The 16,078-nt window shown below is 34.8% G+C and overlaps 1 protein-coding gene across 4 annotated transcripts in view; it reads right to left on the reverse strand.

Moving 5' to 3' along the window:
- The window catches only part of PTPRK (protein tyrosine phosphatase receptor type K), a 532,644-nt gene that overhangs the window by 112,492 nt on the left and 404,074 nt on the right, over positions 1-16,078 (reverse strand). For all 4 annotated transcript variants that reach the window (XM_081828970.1, XM_081828968.1, XM_081828967.1 and 1 more), the window contains exons 8-10: positions 7,798-8,100; positions 2,247-2,356; positions 992-1,193 (exon numbers count right to left, since the gene is read on the reverse strand). In XM_081828970.1, coding sequence (XP_081685096.1) covers positions 992-1,193; positions 2,247-2,356; positions 7,798-8,100 — 615 coding nt within the window. The remainder of the gene's footprint in view (positions 1-991; positions 1,194-2,246; positions 2,357-7,797; positions 8,101-16,078) is intronic.

Genomic DNA, 16,078 nt, shown 5'->3' on the forward strand with positions numbered 1-16,078 from the left:
CATTAGGAATTGAACTGGCAATTTTAATACATTGCTATTTTCTAACATAATGGATGATATTTTAAAATTCTTTTTTGTTAGAATAAATCAAATAGCTCATATTGGAATAGGTAATATTTTTCATGATGTAATTTTTTAAGGTTTTATATTCAAAACGTTTCCAAACAGAAATGTTACATTATAATATATATTTATTTCAGTAATCTTAAATAACTAAGATAAAACATTACATAAGCTAGAGTAGAATTAGGGCATATGACAATGCTAATTACTGGCCGAATTTAATCAGGTTTAACTGATGACTTGACCGAAGAAGAAATCGTATCTGTAAATAATCTAGTCAATTACAAACTGAAATTGTGAGCATAAAATAATGTGAAATTTAACTGTATTTGTTTATCAACTTAAGTTCTCCTGTACCTTACCATTCTGAAATTTAGATGAATTTATGTGAGATTTCTAAGAGAACGAATTCCTCATATTTGCTTAAAAATATCAGAATGTCAGGGAAAGTGGAAAAGAGAGACAAGGTATGTGGCACTGTAACAATGGATCAAAGATCTGCCATCATTCTTTTGATAAAATCCACTTACAGCAGATTTCTGATACCATCGTAATTACCAACTCCTCAAAGGTGATGTCTATTAGCATTCATAATGAACTTTCAAATACTTCTCTAATTAAGATAAAATGACATTTTTAAAAGGACCACTGTCAATTGAAAGTGACTGAGATGTTTTTGGTTTTGGACATATAACCAATTACCATCTGTATTCACATAATTCTTTGTTTCAAGTTTTTATTTAAATTCTAGTCAGTGAACATATAATGTAATATTGGTGTCAGGAGTAGTATTCACAGAATTCTTTAACGAACCTTCAATCAGGAATAGCTAGCTATATAAGTGAGATGACTACCCTGAGTGCATATAGGATTCTCTAGGACATGCTATTACAAACCAATCCTGTTTGCGTTTTATTCCTTTGCGTACCTGAGATATTGGTGGTCACATTGATGGCCGTGGCTGGCCCAAAGCCTTTGACTGTGCTGGCTCTTATGAAAAACTGGTAGGTGGTTCCGGGATGAAGATGCATAAAAACATGATGTGTGCTGTTCCATAAATTTGATACAGTCTGGGGAGGTCCAGCGACTGGAACTGCAGGATCAAATGATCTTATGCTGCTGTAGCTGACCTGTTTTAAGAAATATATTTGCTATTACATATCATGATATAATCTAAATAAAGCTCTTTTACATAAGGCAGTATTCATAAGTGAATCACATTTTTCTTAAACTTCTTTTCCTTCTCACTTGGATATGGTTACTTCCCAGTCATTCTATATCTAATGTCTGTCTATCCACCCATCCAGCCAGCCAGCCGGCCAGCCGGCCATAGATATACCTAGAGGTAAATATCTGACCGTACCAATGTGCATCTACTTTCTTCCATCAAGAGATAAACTAATTTACTTAAATACGGGTACACATACATACACAATCTTATGGTTATATATTTTAATGTATATGAAACACAGGAAGTGTTCAACAAATGTTTGTTGTAAGTAACATCACCCCATACTTTGTCCGAATCACATAACAGATTTCATGTAAACAGCACTCGAGTGTGCTGACAGGGTCACAATTTATGACACTGTCCTAATGATCCTCATTCCCATGATGCACTCTGTAGCCGCTAGAAATGTAAACATTTTATGCTCTAATCAACACTGACTATGCAGGAAGAGAACTACACATTTGTGCAATTATAATGATCTTTTCTTCTTTTTAGCTTCTCCTCTTTAAAAATAAGATAATGATTTATAACAAAATTGAGATGAATCTCTGGAATAGTCAAGTTTATAATATATTTTGCTGTCTTGGAAGTAATCCTTTATTCTGAAACAACTGACATTCAATGGCCTCCCCTAATTACAATGTATCTTAATTTTATAAAAATTCATTCATTACAACCATCAGTAAGTCTGTTTGAAAAGACCCATCCTGCTTCTCTAAAACAACAACAAAAACACATTTACTTTAAGAATTAGAAAATTCTAGGTGCCATCCAATATTTGTTTTGAAACTCAATTTTGGGATCAAGGAATTTGTAAAGTAAAACAGAGGTGTACTAAAAATGATTTGATCCCCTAATCCTCACTTACTTATTTTCCATTATTTCTCTCCAACTTTTTCCTTTTACTCTCCCTCAACCCACATTTCAATTAACTTCCTTATTCTCCCAGTACCTCATATTGAGTGATGATTCCATTTGAATCCAAAGGTTCTTTCCAGTTCAAGAAGATCTTATTTTCAAAGGATGTTCCTTGAAGAGAATTGACTGGTACAGGGCCAGGCACTAGAAATATATACATTTTTGGTTATAAAGATCCTTACATCAGAAACAGAAAAAGTAATTACTGTAAGTTATATAAGCCAAATTAAAAAAAAAAAAATTGTGTCCTTAAAAAGAAAATAAGCTATGTGACCAGTTTTCTGATTTTTAACAAATGGGAATTTAGAGTAATCTATAAGCTTCTAATGCAGAAAATGTACAACTCCAAAGTTATTTTTATTCAAAAGAATAGTCTATCACCTTAGAGAGTTGAATAATTGTGTAGTCTTGTTTTCTCTGTTGTATACCTCTAATAACATGAAGATCTCATTTGTAATTTGTTTCAAGAACACAGCTATATTTCCCTGAAAGATATTCTGAAGATTATGATAAGCCCCTAAAGTATCTCCATAAACAAATTTCATTAAATAATGAATTATAATAATAATTAACACTCCCCAGACTCAAAAGCCAAATCACAGAATACTGAATTGAAATGCCCATTAAGAGTCAAGCTGACTCTTACTGCTATCCTTATTAAATTTCTATAATTTAAAAAAACACAGCACTGATTATTACAATTTTTTAAAAAACCTCAAGATGAATAGGTTCATATATCATTGCTTCAGTCTTTTAAATGAAATTCCCTCTTGCAAAGCTAAGCATCAAACCATTTTATAATATCAGACTTGTTTAGAACTCAACAATCAGCATAACCGGTTCTGAAGTGTCCCCAGGTATGACGAGAGTTGAGGAACCTTCATACCAGTCCTTATCTGCAAATGTCATATAACTGATAATACCCAGTGGCAGCGATGAACAATGTGTCAGTTTCTATTGACAAAATATAAAACATCAGATACTTTTGCTCTTTGCTTTCATGTACTTTATCTAAACACATAGTTGCTATTTATTCACAGAAATATCCAGTTTCTTGTTCTGATAATGCTTAAATATAAATCCTACACATCCTACTTTGCTTAAAAAATGTGTTTTCTTTTGAAATATTGACCCAATACTGGGCAAGTATGGTTTTTAATTAATATTTTTCCTTAATCTAACGTTTCAGTGAACTTCACACATGGCATTATCTAGAAATGTAGTTGCAGAGTATACAGCAATTTTGTGAGGACTGAAGTAAATTAAAAATCACTGGATCAAAGGAAATGCACTGCATCGTAGCTAGCAGCATCAAGAAATTCTGAATGATACATCAAAATAGGAAGATTTATTTCAGACTACAAGGAGACGATGAACGATGTTATGACCTCTGGGACAGCCAATATAACTTGGCACATTAATAATAAATTCATAAAGAAAAAAACCATAAAGAAAAGAAACCCATAAACAGAAAAGATGCCAGCACTCAACTTCAGAATATATGTACATGCATCTGTCAGCTGAGGGCTCAGGGGGAACTTAATCAAAGGCATCCATTCCCTGGCAAGTCCCAGGTCCACTGTATTGGCACAGACTACACAGTTGATCAAGGCAGAGAGGCCATCACAGCCCCTATGTGTACTCTGGGGCACTTACGGAGGCTGCCAGGGGCATTAGTTTGTTAACTAACAAGGGTGATAGGTGTTATGTCATTTGAGTAGAGTGAAAACAAGCTTCTGATTGTAATTAAGGAAAAGTATTTCTTCACTTTTCCGTAACTTTCAAAGATGGTGACTGCTGGAGGTAGGAGGAGGCAACACTCCAATTAGTGAGAAAATGTTTATTTGATGGTATTATAATTGCTACCTGTGTTCACTAACCACAACTTGGCCAACAAATATATAAAATGGTGCAATGTATTTCAAATTGTTTACAAATAAAGATAGTTAAAAATGTCTGCATAATTCCGCATTGGAAGAGGGACAGAATTAAAGTATCCTTCCTAGAATTTGTGTATTTCTCTGCTCTTCTTCTTCTTTTTTTTAAGTGGGTTCCATACCCAGCATGGAGCCCATGGGGCCTGAACTCACGACCCTGAACTCACGACCCTGAGATCAAGACCTGAGCTGAGATCACGAGTCGGACACTTAACCAAGTGAACCACCCAGGCGCCCCTCTCTGCTCTTCTTACACATATTCTACTTTGTCAATAAAATTCACTTAAAGTACCTACAGGTCATACTTGTAAGAGGGAAAAGTTTGTGGAAAAATTATGGCCAAGAGAGTACCACGCTACTGATCTTGCACTGGGACTAGTACAGCAGACAAGAAAAAGAACTACACTTAGGTGAATGACAAAACACACACATAAACAGGTGGGGCAGGGAGTGGGCACAGGTAAGTTATATTTAATAACTCTCCACCTCTGAAGGAAGACAATGTCTATGTAGAATGTCTATATGTACTTTTGATTTGTGTAAATACAACATGAAGTTACTAAGACCATCATCACGGCTGTCTTCATATGGCAGGGAATGTCACCTCACATTTCCACATCAACAACTTTTAATGGAGACAGAATGCTGACTTTCATTCCCCTGCTTGTGATTTATTTGAGAGCTGTTTCAGCTATTTTTTTTTTTTAAAGAAAGTCCTTTAAAATATAACTCTCAAAATGGAAGAGAGAGGAAAAATGAAATGTGGGTGGGGCAGGATTATATTAAATAAGCACTACAGACTTTAAAATATAATAAATGAACATTTAAAAATAGCTCTGTATTAGCAAAAAATGTCCCCAAACCAGGGTTTTCTGCTGAGTTCACTTCATAATATTGATTTTTGTAAATGCTAGGATAAAAAATGAAAACAAAATCTCATACAAAAAATTCTACCCATGCATTAAAAAATGTATGCAATAAATTAAATATAAATTCTACCTTAGGGTTCTGGTGGGAAATCATTTTAGCTTTGCTCTCATGATTTATGGATGTCCCTAGAATTCTTTTCATGAAATTATATTCTTTTATTAGATGGTTGATAATTTATTCTTTTTCTACGTATATAGGGCAGCAATAATTTAGTAAGACTGACTTAATTAGATCATCATAACCCATCGATCTTTGCAACAATAGATTATGATTTAGATATTCTGTCCCCCCTCTCAGGAATACTGAGTCATATCAAGTATTCTATGTAGAAACTGGAGCTAATGTGAGCAGATCTGAAGACTGAGTTACTTGAAAATATACAAAGTTTTTACTGCAGTCATTTAGTTTTATACATAAGACAAAGGAGAAGAAAAAAAATCTCACAGTAGAAAGAATTACTTTTTGACTATGCTATGAAATAATAATATGCAACTCAATTATCATTACAGCTAGTAAAAATGTTCTTCAAAACATACCTTAAAATAAAACTAGAATAAGAAACAATATTGTAATTATATACTATATAGAGTTAATTTCATCTTATGTTTATAAAACTGTTTCTATATAAAATAGCACAGTCATGAAGTTGATGAATTTAGGACATAATTTAAGATTCCATAGCAATTCACTTCCTGATTATTAATCTACTTGTCTGTACACCCAAAAATACATTTAAAAATTTAATAAAATATGAAAAAGTTATATGAGCCTGACTGCATTCTTTAGTTTATGGGAAAGAAAGGCAAACTAAAAGCCATACCAAAGTATACCACCAAAATGAATTATATTAATAGAGAATGATTGGCAGAAAAAGCACAAATGTAACTGAATCTAAAATGACCAGTTAAGAAATCAAGTTTTTAAAATTTTAAGGGTAGGCAATAAAGTGTGTGAGTACATTCTTATTACTAAAAACATGGCTTACAAAATGTCTAGAGTAATACAGACATTTTAGTATTTATCCCACTTTATGAAATGAGATAGAGATTTTTCAGAGCTTTTGAATCTGCTTAGACTTTCCATTTCTATCATCCATCTATGAAACAACTATGCTAATTATTCTTTCTTATATAATCATGTATTGGGGTGTGTTCTGTGTGTGTGGGGGGGATATGAGTGTGTGTTTATGTATGAGAGCAAGTTTGTTTGAAATATTATTAAGGCTTAGATTAGGTATAAATTCAAACATGATAGTTGAGGTAATCATGTTTGGTTACGTTAAACATGACAAAGTACATTTATCATAAATAAGTCCTAGGTTTATTCTTTGAAAATTTTAGGAATATGAGAATAACTCCATGTATAATTTAGGACAATATTGTTTCCTTCAAAATCTGATCTGAATGAGGTTGAAAAGCTCTCACTCTCCTTTATGACAACAAAAATAATAGAACCAACATGGGTCATTTCTACTTTTCAGAGTGAGTGTTTGAAGTGATACAGAGAAACTTCTAGAAACTGTGGTATATTGGCCTATCTTAAGGAAATCTCATACCTGATAGTCATCAAGATGTACATCCGTGCCTAAAGTTCAGAACTTGAGGGAAACTGGAAACACTTGGGTATGAAATACATCCTATTTTCTAAAATCCAAACAAAAACGTGGCCCTACTGACAGGCTATTCAAGGAGAAATTTAGAAGGGGATGAGATCATCTTATTTAAACTTTTCATATAGAGATGAGAAATGGAAATCTAGAGGAGTAAACAGATTGGGTAAGGTGACAGAGGTATTAGTGCCAGGACTAAAAACTCAGGATTCCTGACTCCCAGATTCAGCTTTGCCTCCATTCACTAAATAGGCCATGTTTTTTCCCTACATGCTTCCATTCATAACAGTAAATTTTGAAAATGAAATGTCTTACATTGAAATAATACATTATTGTTATTATCAGAGTATCATCATTGGTACATTTTTTTGGGTATAGGGCACATTTCTGTTGAATCAAGAAATGTACTCATTCCCATTAATGACAAACTATAGTGCTATAGCAGGTGTGGGCAAATTATAATATAATATAAATGTTTGTTCCTATTACTTAATAATTTGGAAGTGACACACGTAGATATTGGACATTATATAGTTAAATTCCTTGGGTGGTAATAAAATGGGTAAAAGATGACAGCTTGCTGGTATCTGATAAGGGCCTTTATTGAGACTTAAAGATATGAACTTCAACCTTCTTTTATATTTAAACTTACATGAAACCATCTGAAAATGAGTGGAATAGGCAAACGGTGCTGTTTTCAAATGCTAAGGAAAATGAAAGCTGCTATCATTGGTTTGTAAAATGTGAAGAACTAAATTTTAACCAAGTGCATTTCACCAATAGGTAAATGATGTAATGCCATGAATAGTGAAAATTATTTTTGCACATTTGATAGGAACAACTTTATTTAAACTTTAGTGTAGTTGTTACTTCTCTAACATATAAAAACAGAAAAGAGGAGAGGTACATTTCATCTAGTATTTGATGCTACTTTGAAGAATATTAAGCTTTTTAGTTAAAGGCAAACTCCTTTCAAAGTTAACCTCGTTAAGAGTATTTAGCAGATATCAGAATCCAATTCAATTTTGGTGACTCTAGAGAAAATTATAAGCAATGACATAATCCTGTTATATAATTCACCCTTTTAAAAATAACAAGTATGAACATACCATCTTCATCAGTTTGAATAATCGTTTCTTCACTCTCCTTCCTGCCTTCTGGATTGGTTAGGATCATCTTGAGGCTGACATTTGTATAAGGTGGCAGATGGTTCACAACATGCTGAGGGGCTTTGGGGTCCATGTCCAAACAGTCTGCCTTGCTCTCATTGTGACCACGGAAGTAATGGTAGCAGATAGTGACATTAAAAGTGTGGCAACGAGTAATGTTATAACCCAGGGATTCCCAGTCCACAGCAATGCGTCTTGCCTGTATCTCAGCAATCTTTAATGTCTTTGGGGTTCTCATAGGTTCTGAAAAATAAAGATGCAGACGGCCGTCAACTTTACAATGACTAATCTTGGTAAAATCAAACACTGAGCATGACATAGCATGTGTAAACCTAGGAAAATGTGGAAGTCATCTTTTATTCTCATTTTCTTTATTTACTCATGATCTTATTCCTGAAGGTTTCGGTCAGGGGCTATGATTTCCCAATGGGAAAAGAAATGGAAAATGTTAACAATCCACGGTACTCAGGAACATGGCGGAAAGACAAAACCCTGAAAATGTGGCCATAATGCCTTTATAGTTGTTGTTGTTACTGCCCAATTCCCCGTCTCTCTTTTCTCTTGTCGTTACTGAGCAAGTGAATTAGCTAATATATCATAATGGATAAGAGTCAACATGTTCTGCTCTATGATTTGTCATGTCACCAGCTATGGTGTATACTAATTAGTCTAATTGTAATACTAAACTACCATTTACCAAAAAGTGATGCAGATATTAATTAACATTTATTATTTCAGTAATGATGTTGTTCATCAAAGCAGAAAAATATCTGAGAAAAAGTGCAAGAACACATGTGGATATTCACATTGTCATCAATCCTTCTTGATCTCTATCTTTTCCTAGGAAATACTGAGGTCTGACAATCCATTCATTGTCACCCAAACCAAACTGGGAGGTGAATTTCCATTCAACTGGAAAATGCTGGCAGAACTAAACACTCCGAAGACTGGAGTCCATCTATCACCGCTTCCCAAGTGTATTCTTTCCTCATGCAAGACTAACTTTAATCGTCTAACTTAATCAAAATAATTACTCTATGAAACTCATGGCCATGGCAAAGTCTACACAGTAAACAAACCAAAATACAGCTAAGCTTTCATACATTGACTGGACAAAGAGATTAAAATCAAGGCCAAGGTCAAAGCCATGCTGGTACCTCCCTTAACTCACTAAGAATAGTCAATGCTCTTGCTAAATGGGAGTCAGTAGACAAAAAAGAAGGAAAATAAATGATACAAAAAGCCCAATTTGGGTGTTGTTATAAATTTTCATTTTTGAGATTAAAATCTCAGTTCTGTAAAAATAATCAACATGGTACACAGATGGCAAGCCCAAATTGGGATTCCAGTTCAATGTATTATGTGTGCCATCTGAAATACACTCTGGTGGCCACTTAAAACCTCAAAACTACAAAAATACATACATATACATGCAAATTAATCCATGGTAGAATCCAGTGCTTAGGTTTTAAATGCTGTGTGCCAGTCTTCTGATTACATACAGTATCTAGTCTCCTTATTTTATCACTTTTGTTTTATGTGTTTTACATTAAGCATTGTAAATAGGTTGGAAGAAAGATGTGGCTTTCTAATCATTAAAAAAACTCTCTGTATGTCTAGCTCTATGCTCACAATTCCCCACCAGGCACAGGAGCGAGCTGACTGCACTTACAGTTTAGTCTACAGTTCAGTGAAAACACATTCTTTGGCACCCCTGACCACTAAGATGACCGGGCAGTTGTAGGTAGCATCATCCTAAAATTCTCAGATAAACTGTGATTTTAGTGCCTAACGGTAACAACCTGATAGAACTTACAGGTCATGTTCAGGTTAGGCCATACTTTGTGACAAAAGTATGCAGAATAAGAAAGTAAGATTTCTCCCTAAAATACTTGGAGTATATGAATATCTCCCATAAAATGATGACCACAAACACCAATCAATATTTACTCCTCTGTTTAAATTTTTTTTTAGATCTAGTATTTATATAGTTGAGAAACCTCTTATTTTGCATCTGAAATTCCCCCCTTTATAAATTTCTCTATTTCCAAGTGATCACTCTCTTTCATTCATCTTTTCATTAATCCTACTATTCAATTTGCACTTACCCTGCATTCTAATATAATTTTAAAACCATAATAAAACCATAAAAAATTGAAGAAGACACAAATAAATGGAAAGATATTCTGTGCTCATGAATTGGAATAATCAATATTGTTAAAATGTCCATACTACCCAAAGCAATCTACAGATTCAGTGTGATACCTATCAAAATTCCAATGGCGGGATGCCTGGGTGGCTCAGTTGGTTAAGTGTCCGATTCAGGTAATGATCTCAGGGTCATGAGATCGATCTCCTCATCTGCTTGAGATTCTGTCTCTCCCCCTCCCTCTGACCCTTCCCGTCTCTCTCTCTCTTCCATGCTCTTTCTCTCTAAAATAAATAATCTTTAGAAAAATTCCAGCGGCATTTTTGAAAGAAATAGGACAAACCATCCAAATATTTGTATGGAACCATTAAAGACCCTGAAAAGTCAAAGCAATCTTAAGAATGAAGAACAAGGCTAGAGGCATCATGCTCCCTGATTTCAAATTACATTACAAAATTACAGTAATTAAAACAGTATTGTATTAACACAAAAACAGACACATAGATCAGTGGTACAGGATAGAGAGAATTATTTACAGCAAAGGAGCCAGGAATATACAATGGGGAGAGAACACTCTTTTTTTTTTTTTTTTAAGATTTTATTTATTTATTTGACAGAGATACAGCAAGAGAGGGAACACAAGCAGGGGGAGAGGGAGAGGGAGAAGCAGGCTTCCCGCTGAGCAGGGAGCCCAATGCGGGGCTCAATCCCAGGACCCCAGAATCAGGACCTGAGCCAAAGGCAGATGCTTAATGACTGAGCCACCCAGGTGCCCGAGAACAGTCTCTTTAATAAAAGGTGTTGGGAAAGCTGAACAGCCACACAAAAAGAATGAAATTAGACCACTATTTTGCACCTTATACAAAAATTAACTCAAAATAGATTAGACTTCAATGTAAGACTTGAAACCATAAAACTCCTAGAAGAAAACATAGGCAGTAAACCTCTTGACACAGGTCTTAGGGATGAATTTTTAAATCTGACACAAAAAAGTGAAAGCAAGAAAAGCAAAAAACAGGTAAGTGGGACTGCATCATACTAAATAAAACACTTCTACATAGCAAAGGAAATCATCAACAAGATAAAAAAGGCAACCTACTCAATGGGAGAAAATATTTACACCTCATATATCTGATAAGGGGCTAATAACCAAAATACATAAAGAACTTACACAACTCAATAGCAAAAAAAAAAAAAATCTAATTAAAAAATGGGCAGCAGATCTGAATACACATTTGTCCAAAGATGACACACAGATGGTCAATGGGTACATGAAAAGATACTCAACATCATTAATCACTAGGGAAATGCAAATGAAAAAACAATGAGATGTCAGCTCATACCAATCAGAATGACTACAATCAAAAAGAGAAACAATAACAAGTGTTGGCAAAGATGTGGAGAAATGGGAGCCCTCGAGCACTGTTGCTGGGAATGTAAACTGATGCAATCGCTATGGAAAACAGAATGGAGTTTCCTCAAAAAATTAAAAATAGAATTACCCTATGATTCAGCAATTCTACTTTTGGGTATTTATACAAATAAAATAAAACACTGACTTGGAAGACACATGCACCCCATATTTATTGCAGATTATTTATAAAGCCAAGATATGGAAACAACCAAAGTGTGCATGTATCTATACATATAAATAGTGAAATATTATTCAGCCATAACAATAATGAAATCTTGCCATTTGTGCAGCATGAATGGACCTCAAGGGTATCATGCTAAGTGAAATGTCAGGCAGACAAAGACAAATACTGTATGATTTCTCCTATATGTGGAATCTAAAAAAATTAAAAAAACAGAAAAGAAAAAAAATGAATAAAGTTCATAGATACAGACAACAGATTGATGGTTGCTAGAAGTGGGAGTATGGGGGTGGAAAAATAGGTAAAGGGGTTATAAATTTATTAAAAATACAAAGTAAATTTAAAAAATGTAACTGTGTTAGAGATGTATGACATAACTTCATTGAAGGGAATGGGGAAAAATTACCTAAGTAAATTAAGAAATGAGTAGAGACAATGAGACAAGAAACAAACAAAAAAACAAAAACAGCAGCTATTCCTAGTAATGATCTAAAGTTTACAGATGACTCTAGGATGCAGTCATCATCGAGACACCATGGTTCTGAACAGTAAATGTGGAGGCCTGTTCAAAGAAAAAGAAAACCTGTCAGAAAACCTGTCACACCTGTCAGAATGGATAAAATCAAAAACACAAGAAACAACACAGATTGGTGTGAGGATGTGGAGAAAAAGGAACCCTCTTGCACTGCTAGTGGGAATGCAAACTGGTGCAGCCACTCTGGAAAACAGTATGGAGGCTCCTTAAAACATTAAAAATAGAACTACCCTACAATGCAGCAATTGCACTACTAGGTATTTACCCAAAGGATACAAAAATACTAATTCAAAGTAATACATGCACCCTGATGTTTACAGCAGCATTATCTACAATAGCCACATTATGGAAAAAGCCCACCGTCCATCAACTGCTGAATGGATAAAGGAGATGTGATATATATATATAAAATATTATTCAGCATTAAAAAATAATGAAATCTTGCCATTTTCAACAAGAGGGACAGCGGTAGGGAGTATAATATTAAGCAAAATAAGTCAGAGAAAGACAAATATATGATCTCACTCATGTGGAATTTAAGAAACAAAACAAATGAGCAAAAGGAAAAATAAAAGGGAGAGAGACGAACCAGGAAACAGACTCTTAACCATAGAGAACAAACTGATGATTACCAGAAAGGAGGTGGGTAGGGGGATGGGAAAAATAGGGGATAGGGATTAAAGAGTACACTTAACATTATAAAAAAAGAAAAAAACTAGAAAAAAATAATAAATTAAAAAATAAAGTAGATATATGAATGTGAAAAATGTGGAAATGAAAAGTAGAGGGGGAAAAAGGAAGCTATTTAACACTTTCTGGACTGAGAGCCTTAAGAAACAAATCTTAAATCTTCTTGTTATATTACCGACTGTGTATTTCTACATTTTCTCCTAAGCTAATCATAAAATAATTAGAGAATTAATTTTCCTACTTATAAATTTAAATAATTATAGAAATAAGTAGAAATGTTCTTCTAACTAATCTTATTATATCCAATTTCTTTTTGCCTTCTGGCTTCCTCTATAAAACCCCTCTACAGAGCACTGAAAACAGGGAATGCATGTGCTATTTAATTCTGCTCTGGTTGAATAGCTATTGGAACTGCTTGAAGAAGTTGTGAATAGCCTTAGAGCTAAGGCAAAGTATGCACAAACTTGGTGCTTCTCTAGGCTTGGAAGAACAAGACCAGATGCAAATGTATCCACACAGAGGGACTCAATGTCAAAAGCAGAAGCTACCTGGAGGCAAGAGAAAGAAAAGCTAAAATGAACTATTGGGACTTCATCAAGATAAAAAGCTTCTGCACAGCGAATAATCAACAAAACTAAAACACAGTGTATGGAATGGTAGAAGATAGTTGCAAATGACTTATCTGATAAAGGGTCAGTATCCATAATCTATAAAGAACTTATCAAACTCAATACCCAAAAAACAAATAATCCAGTTAAAAAATGCCAGAAGACATGAATAGACATTTTTCCAAAAAAGACATCCAGATGGCTAACAGACACATGAAAACATGCTCAACATCACTCGGCATCAGGGAAATACAAATCAAAACCACGATGAGATACCACCTCATACCGGTCAGAATGGCTAAAATTAACAAGTCAGGAAACAACAAATGTTGGTGAGGATGTGGAGAAAGGGGAACCCTCTTGCACTGTTGGTGGGAATGCAAACTGGTGCAGCCACTCTGGAAAACAGTATGGAGGTTCTTCAAAAAGTTAAAAATAGAACTACCCTGTGATCCAGTAATTGCACTACTAGGTATTTACCCAAAGGATACAAAAATACTGATTCGAATGGAAACATGTACCCCAATGCTTATAGCAGCATTATCAAAAATAGCCAAATTATGGAAAGAGCCTAGATGTCCATTGACTAATGAATGGATAAAGATGTGGTGTGTGTGTGTGTGTATACACATATATATGTATATCTAATGGAATATTATTTGGCCTTCAAAAAGAATGAAATCTTGCCATTTGGGGTGCCCGGGTGGCTCAGTTGTTAAGCGTCTGCCTTCGGCTCAGGTCATGATCCCAGGGTCCTGGGATCCAGCCCCACATCGGGCTCCCTGCTCGGCGGGAAGCCTGCTTCTCCCTCTCCCACTCCGCCTGCTTGTGTTCCCTCTCTCGCTGTGTCTCTCTGTCAAATAAATAAATAAAATCTTAAAAAAAAAAGAAATCTTGCCATTTGCAACAATGTGGAGGGAGCTAGGGTATATCGTGCTAAGCAAAGTAAGTCAGTCAGACAAAGACAAATACCATATGATTCCACTCATATGTGGAATTTAAGAAACAAAACAGATGAACATATGGGAAGGGGGGAAAAATAAGAGAAGGAAATAAACCGTAAGAGACTCTTAAAGACAAACAACAAACACGGTTGATGGAGGGAGGCTGGTGGGGGATGGGCTAGATGGGTGATGGGTATTAAGGAGGGTACTTGTTATGATGAGCACTGGGTGTTGTGTGTAAGTGATGAATCACTAAATCCTACTCCCCAAATCCATATTACACTATATATTAACTAACTAGAATTTAAATAAAAATTTGAAAAAATAAAAGAAAAAAAAAGCAGAAGCAACTCACAACCCTTTACTTTCTTAATCTCCTATTCAACAAATAGATAGGTAGATAGGTAGATAAATGTTACACAGCTGACACACTGTGGAAAAGAAAACAGTTCTACACCCTCAATTCTTCTATTTCTATGAGTTGGCAAAAGTTATATCTATTATGTAGTATGTAAAAAAAATACCTAGGGTTCAACTTTGAGGGTGAGAATTTTGTTTTGGTGTATTTAAATGCTGCTAACTTTGACCCTCATATAAACCGTATTTTTAAAATTCTCATTTTAAATTAGGGGAGGGTAGCTTTTTAAATCCTACACTTTTGTGCATAAGCCACTACCATAATTTCAGTAACCAGTATTTTATTGACTGGTATAAAAAAACAAAGAGTTGTGGAAAGAAATAGTTTTCTAAGAGGCAAAGTTTCATTCTACAAGGTCAATATAATGTTTTTAAATCTGTATTTTTCACAGTTGCTTAAGGAAATGCTGCAAACTGTACCGTTATTACTAAAATAGTGACTTAAAACATAATTTTACTTTCACCTAGTGTAATATTCAGAAACACACATTCAACAAAGTAAACACACACACAGAGCACAAAACTCAATTATTTTGAGCTCTATGGCATCTGCAATAACTCAGAGGATGTCACTGTCTAATTACATTTTCTCTTAATTGGCATGTGCCCTTTTTTCCCCCAGTTTTTATTGAGGTGGGATCTTTTCAGCCACACACACACACACACACACACACACACATATTCGTGCATGTACATTTATATACATATACTGTCCATATGATAGGGACTCTTCTATGCCACTCCTCTGAATTCTACTAGGTCTGATGAGGGGCAACTACATACAGATGGATTTTTATATTAGAGCATAAATAGCAGAGACTCGAGACGGTTCTACTACTATGACATTAATTCAGAGAAAAGTCTATCAAAGAATTCAACAATAAAATTACCTAAAGTCCTCACAATGATCCATTATTCTTGTGCCTCACCAATAACTTCATTGTATTTCTGAGATATGAATACATGAAATTTTTAATTTTCTAAATTGAAATAAATAGTCATAGAATAACCTGAGGTAGAAGGATATTTCTGAAAACTCACTATGTTATATACAAGCTGGGTGTTAGTGCTGTTTTGAGGACTGAATAATTTTTTTTTTAAAGATTTTATTTATTTATTTGACAGAGAGAGACACAGCGAGAGAGGGAACACAAGTAGGGGGAGTGGGAGAGGGAGAAGCAGGCTTCCCGCGGAGCAGGGAGCCCGATGCGGGGCTCGATCCCAGGACCCTGGGATCATGACCTGAGCCGAAGGCAGACGCTTAACCGACTGAGCCACCCAGG

Source organism: Leptonychotes weddellii, chromosome 8 (assembly GCF_054177405.1).
Source record: "Leptonychotes weddellii isolate Sample4059 chromosome 8, ASM5417740v2, whole genome shotgun sequence".
NCBI lineage: Eukaryota > Metazoa > Chordata > Mammalia > Carnivora > Phocidae > Leptonychotes > Leptonychotes weddellii.